The sequence below is a fragment of the Numenius arquata genome, chromosome 2 (assembly GCF_964106895.1).
Source record: "Numenius arquata chromosome 2, bNumArq3.hap1.1, whole genome shotgun sequence".
NCBI lineage: Eukaryota > Metazoa > Chordata > Aves > Charadriiformes > Scolopacidae > Numenius > Numenius arquata.
Window position 1 is genome coordinate 29,395,633 of NC_133577.1, and position 17,101 is coordinate 29,412,733.

General features: G+C 38.4%; 1 protein-coding gene across 2 annotated transcripts in view; it reads left to right on the plus strand.

Moving 5' to 3' along the window:
* The first annotated feature begins 347 nt into the window (after nt 1–347).
* The window catches only part of PRKD3 (protein kinase D3), a 41,307-nt gene continuing 24,553 nt past the window's right edge, over nt 348–17,101 (plus strand). Inside the window, exons 1-4 of one of the 2 annotated variants that reach the window (XM_074144536.1) lie at nt 348–1,383; nt 13,331–13,469; nt 15,085–15,216; nt 15,938–16,095. In XM_074144536.1, coding sequence (XP_074000637.1) covers nt 1,093–1,383; nt 13,331–13,469; nt 15,085–15,216; nt 15,938–16,095 — 720 coding nt within the window. In that variant the 5' untranslated portion in view covers nt 348–1,092. Of the gene's footprint in view, nt 1,384–13,330; nt 13,470–15,084; nt 15,217–15,937; nt 16,105–17,101 lie in introns of both variants that reach the window. The other variant, XM_074144534.1, reaches the window with a different exon arrangement.

A 17,101-nucleotide genomic window follows, 5' to 3' on the forward strand; every position in this document is an offset into this window, starting at 1 on the left:
TTTGACATTTCAATGCATTTTAATACATTTCCTTCCATACCCACGAACTTCTTATGATACACCTACAGAGCAAAGTTGTCTTCTACTGTCTAGTCGTGCTCCCCCCACTCCCTCCTTAGCTCTACGTGTTTTGCTCTGCTACACTACCATTAATTAAAAGATGTGGTAACATTGGGCAGTGTTAGGTCAGATTTGTCTTGTGTGGCAAAACAGTAAAATGTTACTAATGTAATGGATTTGAATCAAGGAACTGATGATCCTGCTGTGTCAAAGTAGAGTGGTTATGACATAGCTATGCAATTTTATGCATTTCATGTGAAATAACAGCTTTATCTTTTCCCTTACAGGTGGAGTACAACGTTTCAAAATGCTGGAAATTATCTGGGTGAAGCTAGAGGTTACATTTAACGAGATTGTGTCTTCAGACATTCTGCTCCTGCATTTCATGAGCTAAAATATTTCATTAAAATGAAATCAGATACCTTCACTGATCTCCAAGTTAACTGTGTCCTGTGAATTCAGAGAAGACTTTCTGAAGGAGGAATAGATTCATCACATACGTGGACTTCTGTTGTTGCTCGAGGATACACTTTTTTTTTTCCATTCTAAAAGGCTGTCTACATGAATATGAGTTTGCATTTAAGAAATGATCTGTGGAATTAGGTGAATAAGGATACTTTTAATGAATTACCAACGTTTATTTCCGTCTGTGTTTCCAGCTTTTTTTTTTAATACATAAAAATGAAGGACAAGTATAAAACAGCAGAGGTGCTGTCTTTCTGTGAGGCCTTTATGTAAGCCTCTGTTGTCTGGACGTGGTGCTAAAGGACAGGCAATCTGCTTTTGATCAGCTGATTGTAGCTGTGGAAAAAGAACCTTTAATTTAAAGTAACTTACAGCTGAAATTATTTTACTCTTTGGTTTGCACAGAATGAAAGGGAAAATTAAGTTTTTTTCTGGTCAGGGGTGTTTTACTGAACTAAGAAAGGGAAAGTGACATTATCCTTGTTTTCATTTCAAACCAAGAACTGACAACGTATTTTTCTTAGAATTTGACTACTAGGGAGATTTTGACAGAGTAAAGCAAGTCAGATGTCAGCAAACGACGCTTCTCCCCCATCCTTACAGAAGTTTTCCCCACCTACGTGTCATGCTGCTGCACCACAAACCCCAACTTTGTCTTCAAGTCCGCAGTCGGGGCTCTCCAGTCGACTCTCCAATGGCAGTTTCAGTACCCAGAGCCTCACCAACTCCCGGGGCTCTATGCATGGGGTCTCCTTCCTTCTGCAGATTGGTCTTACGCGAGAGACTGTCACCATTGAAGCTCAGGAACTGTCCCTCTCTGCCGTTAAAGACCTCGTGTGCTCTATAGTTTACCAGAAGGTATGGTATAACGCTACCCTGTTCTGCTGATGGCAACAGTTGTACAACCTGTGACTGGAATATGCCCAGGGTTTGGTGCAGTGACAAAGATCCATGTTAGATGATTGCAGTTATGCACAAGGAAATTTTCTTAACTCCTAAGACTGGAGCTTTTCACTTACAAGGAGTAACATGTCCTTTTACTTTCTTGCTTGTGAAATGTAGTAAAAGCAGATGCAGTAGTAAATTTCCTGTGAGAATTAGTTTTCAGAATATGAGGAATATATTTTTTCCTTGCAGTGATCGTTACTGATACCTTAAGTTACTAGTTTGTGCTTACTATTAAGGAGTATTCTTGCAACAGTATAGCCAGGCGTGATGAAAGGGCCAGTTGTGGCTACAGAAACGCACTGCAGGCCTGAAGAGCTGCTTGATGCTAGCTTTTCTTTTTGTTTCTAGTTAATAATTAAAACCCCCACCAAACAGCTAATACTGACCTAGTATTGTTTTTCCACATAAGGAATACATACATTGCTCTTTTATGAGCGAACTATTACCATCAATGTTTCTGTTAAGAGAGGGTCAATCAAGAAATAAAAAAAATCTTAGCATCCTTTTCAAATGTGTCTTAGTTAAGCTGTTGTAAGGTCTGACTCTCTAGGAAGGAAATAACATTGATCTTGCTGTTTTTGCATCCAAGTTTTATCTTTATTTAGGTTAGGTAGCTTAGATCCTACTAAGCAAACTGAAAAGTAGTTAACTTTGTTTCATAAAATAACGAAGACATAATCACGCTTTTTGCTCAAGGCCAAGGGTGGATGAGAGGGAGGGAGTTGAAGGTAGATTATTTTGTACGGAATTGTTTTCCATGTCTTTCATTGTTGTAATTTGGTGTTTATGGTTGATCTAGTTTTATTAGGTGGTTCTTTTTCAGTTAATAGCTTGAAGGAAAGTAAATGCAAACATATGAACTCTCATTCGCATATGCTTGTGTATCTTTTTTCCCATCTCACAACTTATTGCATCTTCCATATTTTTACAAAATAGTTGGCAAGCAAGCTGATTTCATAATAACTTTTTGGGCTACCAAAATGTAGTTCAGTGTGTTAGTTCCTTTCTGAAGAGACAAGTTATTTAGGTCAAATTTTTTTTTTTAACTTTTTTTTTAACTATGCATGTTAGGTGCACTTTTTTGCAGCCATTTTAGGGGCCGCTTTTGCATCTGCATATTTCCTGTCTTCTATCTTAAAGATGAAAACAAATACATTCACACTTCTTTTTCTTTTTCCTTTCTGTTCTTTTGGCAGGCTCAGCTAAAAGCTTAGCTCAAGTTCTTGTTACAGCTCAAGAAACTTCTTATATGCTGAGCCTTATCTACTGCAAAACTGATGAGCATTTCATGATCAGTTCTCTCTTTTGTCTGTCTTTGATTCAGTTTATGCTCGCCTGCAGCTGATGCTACCAGCAAATTACTGCTCAGTGAGAACATGTTTGCAGGCAGAAAACCGATCAGGAAACAACCTTGTGTGGTGGATTCATCTTTCATAAGTAGTTTTGCAGCCAGTGCATGAGTGGCAATATCCTCCCTCTGCCCTATATTTGACAGCAGTATGTCCTGCCATGACTTTTTTCTCTTAGATCTGGTGACTGTTGCAAACATATTAAATATTCTAGTATTAATATATAGATTGTTTTCTATTTATGTGAAAATTGTGAACTGTGTTCTTCTGTCTGTTGTCATGTGTATGGCTGCCTGTTTTTTCCATTTGAAAGCTTTGAAGCTACTGGGTATGCCTTTGAGATTCAAGAGTGTTAAAGCTTCCCTTTCCTCTGGTATTCCACAGCCTGCTTTAACTGTCTTTTCTTGACTTGTTCCTGGCTCTCAACTTCAGGGTACCGTATAGTTTGTTCCTTGTGATAGTTCTGTAGTTAGCAGTATCAATTTACTGTTGCACTTCAGTGAAAAAGGAGAAGTATCTTTTTTTTACTTGGAATAGTTTGTAGCTTTTCTTCTTATTTGAGTGGTATCCTTACTGAAATGAAATGGAAGTTTCCTTACTTAATTTTAATAGTGCTTTTAAATCATATTTCAGACTTGTATTTCTCTACATATCTGGAACAAAAAAAAAAGTTTCAGGTGTCCTTCCTCATTTGCTTGGGAGCTTGAACTGCCTTCTTAACTCTTTTTGAGGCTACAATTATGGTATCAAAAATGTTGATCAGGACTTACAGCAGACCTTTGAGGAGGCTGGGTTTTATCCTTTGTAAAAGTAATTATAGCATCCTTCAGAGGTTTTCAGAAAAGTAACATATGCCTTACCTTTATTTCTTTCAGGGAAAATTAATCGACTGGGGGAAAACCAATCCTGCAAAAGCCAGTGTTGGAGAGCAGTTTAGTTAGGAAATAAGTACTGTGTTTATCTAATGTGTTTTCATAGCACTTTCTGTATTGCCAGTCTTGCTGTATTGTTGATGGTCAACTGTGCTTCCTGCTTTAAACACTGCTGTTTGGTGTAGCTCGTTCAGGTTTTGCAGAAGGGTAATTAAAAGTAGCATCAGCAGAACTGAAACTAGAGGCATGTGCCTGTGAGGAGAGCGAGATGAGTAATGCAAATATTTGCTGTGTCTCTTAGCTCTGTTAAAAATGTTCTAAGCATCAGGAGAAGAGCAAAACCTTTTTTTTAATTTTAAAATTAAATTTGGGGGGCACTATCTTAGGGGTATTGTATATTGAAATGCTTAATAGAAGTCCTCAGAAAACCCAAACTTTAGACTTTTTAGGGATGCTTCAAAAGATTGTTGATTATAGTCTTACCTGCTCTGTTCATTCCTTATCCAGATTGCTGTATTTTAAAGTACCAGACATACAGTTCTCAGGGAGAGTCTGAAGAGGAACCAAAGCATGAACAGATTTGACTGCTGGAATAGAGGGAGTGTGCTTAGAAGCAGGAAAATGTGTAGCATAAGTTGCAGATGGACAGTGTGTGTCCTTGCACAATGATCAGATATCACAGAGGCAAGTTTTTAATCCTGTTTTGTATTTAAATACTGTTCTTCATTCCTCCCATAAGAGGACATGAAGCAGAACATAGGTTTTAATAGCTTAAAACTGGAAACTCATATGTGGTGGTGCTCTAGTGCCAGCAAACTGAGAATTATAAGCATGCTATAAATGCTTTATTCTAGCTGATTTATTTTGTCTAGTTAAACTAATAGCTATAAATGAGAAATATTTGATTGTTCTGTGCTGTTACTTGTATAGTATCAGTACCTGTGAGATTTATCACAACTTTTTTTCTTAAACTTTATATCTTTACTTTCATGATTCTGAAACTTCTCTTATCTACTTTTTTCATCTACAAAACTGAACTTCATCCTTTTCATTTTCAGTCATGCTTGGCATCCTCCTCCTTTACATACTTTTCCTCCAATGGCTTTGCTACACTTTGCTCTGAAATAGGCCAGTTCCCCTCCTACTTTAGAGCGTTTGCCTGAAATTGTTGTGATCCTTTCTAACCATTGCCTTCTCTTTGACTTGAGTACTGATACCCTATTTATCCATACAATCTGTTTCTTAATCTTCCAAACTAGTTTTTGTTTTTCCACTTCACTGAACCCACCCAAAGGGTCACCACTTAGCAAAGTCAAACGGGTATTTCTTATGTCTTACTGTTTAACACGCTTCTCTCTCAGATTTTTTTTTCCTCTGGATTTTCATAACATGTTGCTGTCGTATGTCTTAAACTTAAAAAAAAAAAAAAAAAAAGCTAAATCAAACTTATTTTCTCACTCTCTTCCTTTTCTTTCTCTGCCCTTATATATTTCTAGTGTTTCATTCATGTTTGCTGCACTTGTTTCCTGCCTGCTTATCTTTTTCTTATCAAACTTTATCCAGCCTAGTATTTTTTGGTCTATCTTGTGTCTTATTTAGTTCACCTCCCAAAACTAATCTTTCCTTCCATGGCCTGCCTGCTTCAGGTTTGCTCTTAAACCTTCTCCACCAACAATGTTTACAATTCTGCTATTGCTGAACTCTTCCATATGTAGTATGTTTTTCTTTTTTTTATTTCTTTCTTCGAAGTAATCTCAAAATTGTCTTGCTGATGTACGGCCTTGAAACCCTTATCTAACACCTGTTGCTTTCATCATGATTTGTGTAACTCTGATGTGTTTAGTGTCTTTGCTTTTGCAAAGACAATATTTTTGTCTTAATTCTTCTTCATCCTGGCATGATCACTCTTTCAACTGCACCTGTGCTTACCTGTCTCTTAACAGCAAATTCATGATTGTTCATAATCTCATTTCTACTTGATTACTGGCTTTCTTTGTGCTTCTTTGCTTTTTCGTCTTATTTTTTGACTGGTTTTGGTCATCTTTCTCTCTATAGGCAGAGTCCTTGAGGTGTCATTATTTGGCTTAAATGTTATCTCCTCTCCCAACAGTATTTATGCTTTCTTACTAGTGTTAATCCCCTGATTGTTTTTCCTGACGCATTATGCTGTTCTGACTTGCCTGAATTCAGGCCTTAATCTGTCAATAGCCACTTACACGGGTACTTAACATGTATGCACTTGTATTTATTTCTTCAAGATTCTGAGCTGTGTAAGGTGTCGAGAACACAATCAGAGGAAGTATAGCTGTGTTTAAAAGGAGTTAAATTTCACATATTACACCTGCTTATGAGTCTTCTTACTGTCTATGTAGTTTCATACTTTCATTGTTTTTATAAATGTTGTAGTCCTGGTACACTGTATTCCCTTGTCAATAATTTGAGTAATCTAAATGAAATATGATCCTATCAGTATGTATGCACTTTTTTGATATTCCTGCCTATTATTTTAATTAGACTAGGTGGGATTTAATTTTCAATAATTGGAATGTGAGTGAAGCCCTTGGATTGTTTGGAAAATTAGCCAGTTTCCTTTGAAGGTGAAGTAGACTGGGGCACGGGGGGAGAGAGATGAGATGCGCTCAAACGTTTTGCATTGGTAATCGGGGGGAAAAAGTCTCACATAAAGAACACACAAATGTATCTGTAGAATCTTCTAACCAAGTGACAATTGACTGTATACCTGTATTATTCATATAATTATTCATAGTTTTAATGGGGCTGAATTAAAGTAGTTTGGATAGCTTGCTCTTCAGTGAGGGCTGCTGAAGGGGAAAAAAAGTGTTTATTTTAAAATACTTTCAAATTGTCATGTTGTGAAAAGACCAAAACGTGTGGAATGAATATGAGCTGTCTTCCAAAGGTTTGGACGTTGTTATAGTAATGGCTATCTAACCAAGTTGTGGCAGAGGTGTTGACTTGGATCTTAATAAGATTTCTCAAGTGTTAACAGATGTCTTACTAATAAAATATTGAGAAGTAAAAGAATCGTATTACAAGGATCATATTACAATCCATCTATATTACAAATGGATCTCTACAACTCTTGCGGTAAGATCTTAAATTTGGTGTAATAAATAGGTAACAGAACTGCAGCCATTCTTCAGGGATTTCATCCAGGTTAAGCTTCTGCTAATAGATCATGGTGCTTATTTTTGAATGGCTCTAAAAGAAATGTAAATCATGAGCACATCAGCTGTGCTCAAATCTCCCCTCCTGCCACCTTGGTCTGCTTTCTTGTCATCTGCTTTCTTCGTATGGGCTAAATAAGGCAGCAGAGTAATAGAGAGTTGAGGTATGAGAAGCAAACGTGCCTGTGAGAAGATGGGAGCTGGAGAGTACTGGGGTACAGAGCTGGTGTATGTGGGGCAGATTAGCATTTCCAAGCATGGTAATAAGTTTGTATGCTGGAAAACCTAGCCAAGCAGTAGTCCAAGTATGTCTGTGCTGAGGCATCTGGTGAGGCAAAGATGCAACATGTTTGAAGCTAATTGTCTGTGTGATAATGTGATTTGGCACACCATTCTAAAGAGCGGGAGCGAATAGCTGGGTAGAGATGCAGGATACTAGATTGGAGTGATTTCAGTGAACCAGGAGACTTTCCAAGGTAATGGGTGTTTTGCACCATTAGACTTTGGAATTAACTTTCAGTGGTTTGAAGCATTTGTTTTGAGTTATGATGGGTCATGAGATATTGGACCTTGAAACAATATCCGCCTACGCTTTTCCCTAGTGTGAATTTTTGGCGACTGGTCCAGAACTTTGTAAAGTAAGTCCTGGAACTTCAAGTAGAGATATTTTTCAGTTACTGCCAACATAGAAGGAAGCCTCAGTTGTGTTTCACTCCAGCAATGCTGGCCGCTGTATGTTGAGTTCTGCTGGTTAAAAAGAACGGTGTAATGCCCTATCAATTAAAACTAAACATACTCTAATAGTTACAGTATAAGCATTCTAGATAACACCAGTTGTTTTTCCTCAGTGTAACTGCAATAACGCACTAGTAGTGTTACTTGTGCTAGTACCACCCAAGTACAAAGGATTGCATACGTTCTTTATGTAAGTTGATGATATTGGTGTACCAGAGATTAATTTTGGCACAGTCTGTTACATACGTAGACTTCCCGCAAGTGATTTCCTGTAATTAGATGCTCTTTTGGAACTGTTAACACTGGGAACAGTCTCCATTTTGCTTTTAGGAAACACAGTAATACTGGGATTAGCAGTTTATATGTTCTGAATCACTGTGTAGATACTTTGGACTTTTATGCAGGAAAGTAATAGCTGTATAATCCCGTAAGATAAAACAGGCTTTAAAAAATTCTGCTTTGAGTTTTGTTTTCAAGTTTACATTATGAGCTCTTAACACTTCAAAGGAACTGGATAGTGTTGTTCCTTAACAGCTTCATGTCATTGAGCACAAGGAAGGCTATAAAAGCTGTACTCTGCTGCAGTACAAGAGAGAAAAATTTGGTAGTGTACAACTTGAACATAGTTTAAGCTTTGCGTAAAAATTCTGTTAAAAGATACCACTTGAAATAAAAACCTTGTTAAGCGATGAGGTTATTCTTGGCCAGCAGTCCCACATAGCCTTCTGGCTAAGGTGCTAGCAAGGAATGCTCTATTCCCGAATGTACTGGGGAGCGGAAGAGAGAGCAGGGCGCTGCACGTCTGTAAGGAGCAAAGCTGCTTGCACAGCTCCCCCCATCAAAGCCCCGCCAAGTGGCTTAGGCATGGGCTCTGACGGGCCACCTGCAGCTCATCAGGGCTGGCCATGCAGAGGGCAGGCAGCCAGCTCTTCCATTGCTTGGGTGCACAGGACTGTAGTGGGAGCAGAGGAGAGTAATCTGAGCTCAAGTGTGTGGAAAGGAGTGGTCAGAGAGGCATCTTTATGTTAGTTTGTTCTTTTATAACAGGGGAATCATGTAGGGGTGCGTGCAAGGAAAGGGCAGGACTCTTTCATCAAACTTGAACAGTTTTGTTAGGGACAACTGAATCCAACAGTCTCCTGGCAGAGGTGAGGTTGTTGCAGCTCAATGCTCCAGGTCCAACCAATAGCAAGACTGACTGCGTATTCCCTGTAGGCACAGGCACTTGGATACAGGTGTACAATACATTGGTGTTTACACACAAATGGACACAGGCAGACACGCAGAGGACTTGCATGAACACAAACAGCAGCAATGGTCTCATACTGTACCCTTCTCTGGTGGTTCAGGATGAAGGTATGTTAGTGGGAACAGACACACAAAAAAACAACCCACCAACCAAAAAAAAAGCGGTTGTTTCTAGCAGCTGGACTCAGGTACTCTCTGCCCAGCAGCAGCCCCTGGATCTTGGTCTTCCCAATTGCTGGCATCTGGATACTCAAGCTACTGGGGCTGCAGCCCCACTCCGATTGTGGGCTCTTGATTTCACTCACTCTGGTCTCTCCAGTCGCTGGCACTGCAGACACATGGGTCCTCTGACCTGTGGTCTGGCTTCAGTTGCTAGCACTCAGACCTCCTATACACATACATGTGCTCGGAATGAAAATGCGTCATCCAGGAAAATAGTCAGAAACGGAATCTAATGAAAAGATAGGACAGATGGTGCTGAGAAGGCACAGGGCATGGCCAGACAATTGTTCTGACCAGCCGCTGTTTGCAGGTGTCCAGCCTTTTTTATCTTCTTATCCCTCTATTTTTTTTCCCATGTTTGTTCCTCCCTGAATTGCCTCTTTCCTTGCCTTTGGTTCCTTCCATAAACATCCCATAATGTCTTGTACAATCCTAATTCCCCAGCATTTTACAATGTGTCCCATAGCATTGAGCAGCAACCCTTCTCGGTCCAATTGGTGCTCTAGTGTTGACTTGACTTGATGGGCTTTTATGGCTGGAAACTGGGGTTGAGGCTCTCTTCTGACAGCCCTGGGATGGGCCTGGATAGGGTAACCTTTCCTTGGAGTCCCTAGTTTGGGTTCCCCATCTGCTGTTGTGCCTGTGGGCTCCTCTGGCATGTGGAGATGGGCCTTTGCGCTGATGGCCCCTGTGATGGTGTTGTAGGGGCTACCCCACCTGCATTGTTCCTCTGCGCTCCTTTGCGGACATCCAGATAAGCACTGTCATGACCTAACAGGCAGGGTAGGTAAGGGAGTTGTTGCAAAGTTCCTTGGCTATGCCTGTCCCTATTGTGGGTTGAGGACAACCTTATAGTAACTGCAACTCTGTAGTACCAATGAACAGGTTTCATGATTGTAATCTTTTTAGTTTTTGGAACGACTGTTTCAGAAATGGAGATTAGGCATGCACAATGCAGAGAGAAATGTGTCCCGGGCGAAGTCTGTCACATATGTCTATAGAAACTATATACAGGGTCTGTGTTTAATGATAGACTTCTGGCAATAAATAGTGCCATGGCTTATTGTTAGTCTTGTGTGATTCTGTATCTTAGTCCAGAAGCTACTGATCAAGCTGAAGCTTGTAAATAGAGGAATTATCTTTTAGGAGGTTAAATATTAGAGTTGCAAAACCAGACAGCTTTTCACAGTCATTTAATCCATGGGTATCTATACTTGTTTTGAGAGAAGAGGGCAGTAAAACATGTCACTACAGTCTTGTAAGCATTCATGACACACAGCTTAAAAGGTCAGTTTAATTAACATAGAAGCAAATGAGGATGTTGATGCCAACAGTTCTAACAGTCTGTAATAAATGATTTTGCTTCTTTTATGATATTTTTATTCCATATAAATTAATTTAGCCTTTGTCTGGAATTTATTTGAAAACCAAATTATAGGCAATATACTGATACTTACAAACTTTGGAATTAATGTTGATGCTATTTTGTAAAGAATGTAGTGTCTCGTTTTTAATGATTACACTTGCTGTCACAAAAGAGGATTTGAGTATTCATCTAACTTTTGTGTCAGTTAATGCTTTTTAGTCACCAAAATTAATGTGATATGTTTAAAACTTTTAATAAATCCAAGATCTGTACATGAGAATGGGTAAATGATGCACACACAAAATACATACGGTTGTAGCATTTAAAATAAGTGCTTCTGGTATGTGATTATGTGACCTCTGGTTACTGGGTTGGGGGATTATATGTAGGGATGTTCTGGCAGCTGCATGATGGGTTTGTGGTCTTAAAGAATGAAAAAAAGAGAAACAAAGACATATCTTCATCAAAAGAAGGAGACTTAAACCTGTGAAATAGCCTAAAAGTTCCTTAAAATCTGTGGTTTGCAGGTGATTCTGTGAACTTATTACAAAGAGGCAATAGTTCACACTTATTCTCTGAATCATCAGTTGTCCCTCCTGGAAGCTGAAATTAGTATCAGCATTAATAAAAAGTGTCATGTTTATCTGCAGGCAGATACAAACCATATTCATGTTGATTTTTGTCTCCTTTTTGTTGGAATTAAGTTTTTCATCAGCATGATAGAATTGATATACTGTAAGTAGAAGTTATCTTGAGGATACAATTGATTGTAGCGTTGATTTGGTAGCTTCCTCTTGTTGATGCTAGCATTGAGGTGATACCTGGCTAAACAGTGTATCAAGGAATGAAACATCACAGCACTTAGTTTAAAAAAAAAAAAAGTAAATATAATTTGCTTTCTTGTTAATTGAGGCACAGTGGACTTTTGAATTAGAGCTTAAAGCAGGTTTATTCACTGTTTCAGGTATGAAGAACTCTCAGTTCCCTTGGAAGAATTACTAGCTTGCTGTATCTATGCATGTTTTGAATGTCAAGTCCTGTGCATATTTGCAGAGATACTGAGACACATATTTGGACAGCACAGCTAATCCTCAAGCTTTTTATTTGCTTTCCTAATACAAATAATCATTGGGAGATGGAAAAATTGTAATTTTCAGAATATTCATAGATATTTGCTATTTATTCAAATTAATCAGCAGATGAGTATACTGAAATAAAGTATAATAAGAGGAGTTCTTATAGGTAATTCCAGATGACCTCAGGGATTTTAAGCAGTAGCATTTTATTGTTTAAAGGTTTAAAAAGCATCTGTTTTTAGGGAAATATAATGCTGCTGTCATATCTGTACCATCATGGCTACTGTACAGAGTGCAAGAGAGTATCAAATTTATGCAGAGAACCTAAGAGTGAGTTGGGAGACAGAGGAAGCAGCCTGCTGCTTTGGCATCAGCCCAGTAAATCAGTTTTTTGCTGCTGCAGATTTAGTATCTACTGCTGTCAGTATAACTTTGTCAAGTACCTCTTTTGCATGGGTTAAATGGCACAAATTCTGCCTCTCTTTGTACGCTTTCCAGAGCTTGGAGATTCTTACTGTGTGTAATGTAAATGTGTAGGGTGTGCACACCAAAACAGAGAAGGCCAACTTAATATTTTGGATAAAATTGCTACAGGAAAGAGGAAATTATTTTCTCTCTGAATGGGAAGGGAGTGTGAAAGCAATGGGCGTGACGGATCCCTTCATTATGTCTTTGATTTGGTAGAAACAAGTCTTTGACTACTTTAGCGAAGGACAATTAATATACCACAGCTTCATGCAGTTTAGACCCTGTTACTATTGACTGTGCAAGATCTAAATTACTGAATTGTCATCTGTTACCTAACTAATTGAAAGTTTGTTGTGTGCTTTTCCATGGTGCCCCCCCTCCCCCCGCAATCTTCCTGTTTTCTTCTGTGGGAGCACTTCTGCGTGTGTTCCCACCTCAAATTTGAATTCTGGTTTAAACAAAAAGGCCAAAGGAACTGGTTGATTGGTACTTATTCCTCTCCAGGGTCTAATCTTGGTCTTTTTTTCTGTGAACTGACTATTTACTTTTCAGCTTTTCATTTTAAGAAGTTTTATTCACAATTGACAATATTTTGAAGAGTGGGGAAAATGCAGAATAAGAATGCTATTTTCAGTGAAGTGTCATGGAAAAATGGTGTGTTACTTGCTGAATCTATTCCCTATGTGTATTTACAATATTATCTTCTGTCCTTGTAGGGAATCAAGTTTTCCTTTTCTTGCATCTGCAGATCTAAACTGTTGTAGAACAGCCACATGGAGCCCCTCTTGGCTTGTCCCTCAGGAAGAGTGTGGCAGGTGCTGCTGGAGTGTCTGGTGTCTTGGAGCCAAATACCTGCCTGGCCCAAAAGGGTTACAGGTGCTGGTATCAGAGTTAGAAAGATCTATGTTGGCTTTCAGGTGCCAGACTGATTATGCAGGTCTGAGAGATTAAAAACCCAAAGAAACCAAAACCCTATCGTTTTTTCTTTTCAGGTTTGAAAAAGTGTCACTGTTGGTGAGAGGAACAGGGAAGAAGTTGATAATGATTTGTGTTGTTCTGGTGTGTGGGGTTTTTTTTTTGGGGGGGGGGGGGAGGGTTTTGGGGGGGAGTTTTTTTGTTTCTTTAGGGTTTGTTTTTTTTTTTTTTTGTTTTGGTATTAACCTTTTTATGCTGCATTTCAGTTAAGAAAATCCTTCAGTTCCTCAAAAAGAAGCTGATCAGTTTTTTTTCTCTGGAACACTTAACGCTCATGTTCTGTAGCTATTACTGAAAACATTTATAGATAGGATTCTGAAAGAACATGTGGTAATTTAGACTTTGCTTTCTATTGCAGTTCCCAGAGTGTGGTTTCTTTGGCATGTATGACAAAATTCTCCTCTTCCGTCATGACCTGAACTCAGATAATATTTTGCAACGAATTACATCAGCAGAAGAGATACATGAGGGAGATCTTGTTGAGGTTGTACTCTCTGGTAGGTACTGTGGAACAGTGCGTTATTCAGTAGATTAAAAAAAAAAAAGACTTCATGGAACATTATTATCATGCTTGGCTCGAGCTCTTTGACTTAAGTCTCATACTGGGTCACTGTTTTGGGGTAGAGGTTTCCAAGAAAATCTAAGTGGTACTGATGCTTCAGTACTCAGTTTTATTATTGTTTCATTGTCATCTTTTAATCTTCTTCAGGTTTATTATTATAAATAAACCTGAATGATAAGAATATTAATTTATAATTATAATAATATAAGTTTATTAATATAATTATTGAAGCTGAAATGCAGATAGGATTCAGAATTTGCTTTTCCAACCCTGTCATTGGCTTTCTTTTGCTCAGATCTGTCTTTTTGTTCTGTAGCTTTTGCTACTGATGGTTTATACAGCTCAAAGGCTTCATATGAACATACTGCTGAATCATACCTATAAGGACAGACTCTTAAGGTTACGGTAGTGATTGAAAACAGTTTATTTTAAATTATAAAGTCCTTAGAGTGGTGGTTATTAACCTGTAGTACTCCTCAATAACGAGGAACAGGCCCCCTCCACCAAACCCTAACTGATTTGAGTTGCATGTGTTTCATTGCACGTGTTGTCAAATTCAACCAAAAGCATCTGTAGTTAAATGACAAATAAAAGCTGGATTAGCATTGAGCAGTTCTTTCAGACTTTGAGGACTAAGTGCCAAACTGAGGCTACATTCTAGACCGAGAGATCTCTTGCCTGTCATAGGATTACATTTGTAAATTGGATCAGTGAAGTATGATATCCAGAGTCATAAGAATGAGTTCCTTGGATTTCAGGACCTACTGTTTTAGGCATGTCTAGGGTGTTCAGTGGTTGAACATCTTGGTTTGAGCTTTTCATTGCTTCTGGTGAATCATATGTCTGGAAAATTTGTGGTGTGTGCTGCTTCTTGCCACGCTCTGTCAGTTTCCTTATAAACAGAGACCACCAGAAACGGGCATTTTGAAGACATGATCTGTTTCAGTAGGGTTTTAAAGCTGAATGTGAAGTATTAGTACAAAGTATTTGATCAAAGAATAGTAGTGATCAGGGCAAGGTAATGTTGGTGTAAAATACCACTTTTTTTTTTTACATTCCAAAGAAACGGGAACAAAAAAATCATTTAAATACATCTATGTTTAAGAAAAAGAACACTACTAGTGAAGCTTCCAGTGTTCCGTGGAAACTCTATCCACAGTTCTGATACATGCAGAGTTCAATCTAATAAGCTTTTACTGAAAAAGTCCTTTAGAAGATAAAAATCTAACCTGTAGAATTGTTCTTTGTTTTAAAATTTGGTAGGTTACAAAACAGCTTGAAAATTAAGTTGCTCTTTCAAATGTTTACTATCAAGTTGATCTTAGCAAAGCTTCTTGTATTTGCCTTCTCACGTTAGTGACGTTTTCAACATTGTGACTCATACTGTTGATTAGTTGTGGCCATTAGCCTACAGAACCCAACAGAATTTTCCTCACTAGAAAAGCTTACTGAAAACCACGTAGTCTTCTAAATGCGTATTTAAATGGTATACAGTAAAGTCCTTGTTGATCCTGTGGCAAGAACTGTAACTTATTGCAATTTTTTAAAAGCTTTGGCTACAGTTGAAGATTTCCAGATTCGTCCTCATGCACTTTATGTGCATTCCTACAAGGCTCCTACTTTTTGTGACTACTGCGGAGAGATGCTATGGGGTTTGGTACGACAAGGATTAAAATGTGAAGGTAAGTCTGTGATTTTTAGTGTATTTTTGGGGGTTGTATATCTATGTAAGATGGAGAAGAGGAAATTGTATCTTGTTTGATATGATAGCGTGTAATAAATGTAGTATTTCACAGAGTTGGAAGGGGTTGTGTATCAGGAAACCCGAGTTCAGATCCGGGCTTTAACGCAAACTGTGTATGACCTTGGGCAAATGACTTAAGAAGTGTTCTTGTTTCCCACTTTAAAAAAAGAATAAATGAATAGCTAGCTTAGAAGCATGTGTTCTCTGCACAAGGAGCACATACTTTGGAGAGACTCCCGAAGGGGAATCCCTTTCCTTATGGCCTTCATCCAGCTGGCTTTGGAGCACTCTGCAGCCTGCTGTCAGGTACTGACGTTGCCTGCTCCCTGGCTCGTCCTTGGCTCTGGTGCTCCAGAGTGAGGGAGTGATGAAAGCCTCCTGGTGGGGGGAAAAGTGGGGAGGGCGATCAGCTGCTTTGGGGTCTTAGACCTTGTTTGTAGAGCTGGGCTTACTAGAGACCAGTATTGTAGCAAGTAGTGCAAAAAAAGGTGTTACTGTGGATCACGTCAAGAACACTAAAAGAAAAGAATTTAACAGAACAATCTATTTCTGTCTTTACCATTTTCCTGGATCATCTTTTTAACTCTTTTATCAAAAATGAATACTATTTTTGTTACTTTGAAAGTTGGGAGGTTTTGTCTAAAAACCTTCTCTTTCAGGTTGTGGGTTAAACTACCATAAGCGATGTGCCTTCAAGATTCCAAATAACTGCAGTGGAGTGAGAAAGAGGCGTCTGTCTAACGTGTCTTTACCAGGAGCAGGGCTTTCAGTTCCAAGACCAGCACAAGCTGAATACACATCCTCTGCCTCTGAAGAAGTATGTAATGTGAAAGTGGAAACAATTTTTTATTTTAAATCTTCAGCTTCTGGGAAATTAGTGTTGCAAGTGTCTCATAATGAGTACAAGGGAGTTGAGCTTAACCATTATGATTGGTTTCAGTTGATTTTTAAATCTGGTGAATCTTAGAGTGTGACACTTCCTGATAAAAGTTATACTTTACTTCCCATTTCATTTCTCACAGCAATAACAGTTACGTATAATTTTGTTATTAGCCCGTCATTCATGGTTATATGAACTTTGAGAACTTTGGTTTCGGGAATGATAAAACACCTTGCAGCCTTTGTAATACAGATTCATTTTGTAATTACTGTATCAGTATAGAATAATTACTTGGCTAAAGCAGTATAAATTGTAAGCTTTTATGCTGGAAGAGCAGAGTGTTCCTGATATGCTGTTAAGCTTTTCACAGTGTTAATCTAAAAAAAAAAAACCAAAACCCCAAGACCTATCAAGGAGAGTGTAGGGGATGAAGGGCTTACGGTAAGAACCATCATCCATAATAGTTCTTTGCTATAATGGTTATGAGGATTGCTGAGAGGTTATCAGTTATACTGCAACTGTATTGGGACCTTAAGGCAGGGCAGGCAGTGATTAGATCAATTTTTTTATTGCTGCTTTCATGGTGGGGCAAATGCGGGGCTTTTGACACTTAGTTTTTCCTACTTACCTAATTCTATTACTTTACATTGTAACAATTCTTACGTTCTAACTATGGTTTATAAATCGTGTAGACTGTCTAGTTCAAGAACACAATATTTCTTAGCTAGAGGCTACAAAGCCTGGTCTTGAGTCATGAAAAATATTTATTTTTATGTTTGTAACTATTGGTAAGTTTTAGGTAGTGAACATAGAGTTGTAAGCATTTCTCCTATCATGGAATTTAACTTTGATTTCTACATGCTTTTTTAGTACCTCTTTGACAGTTCTTCTTTGCTGTCTGATTTTGAATACTTGGCTTAGATGATCGGTAATATATTATCAT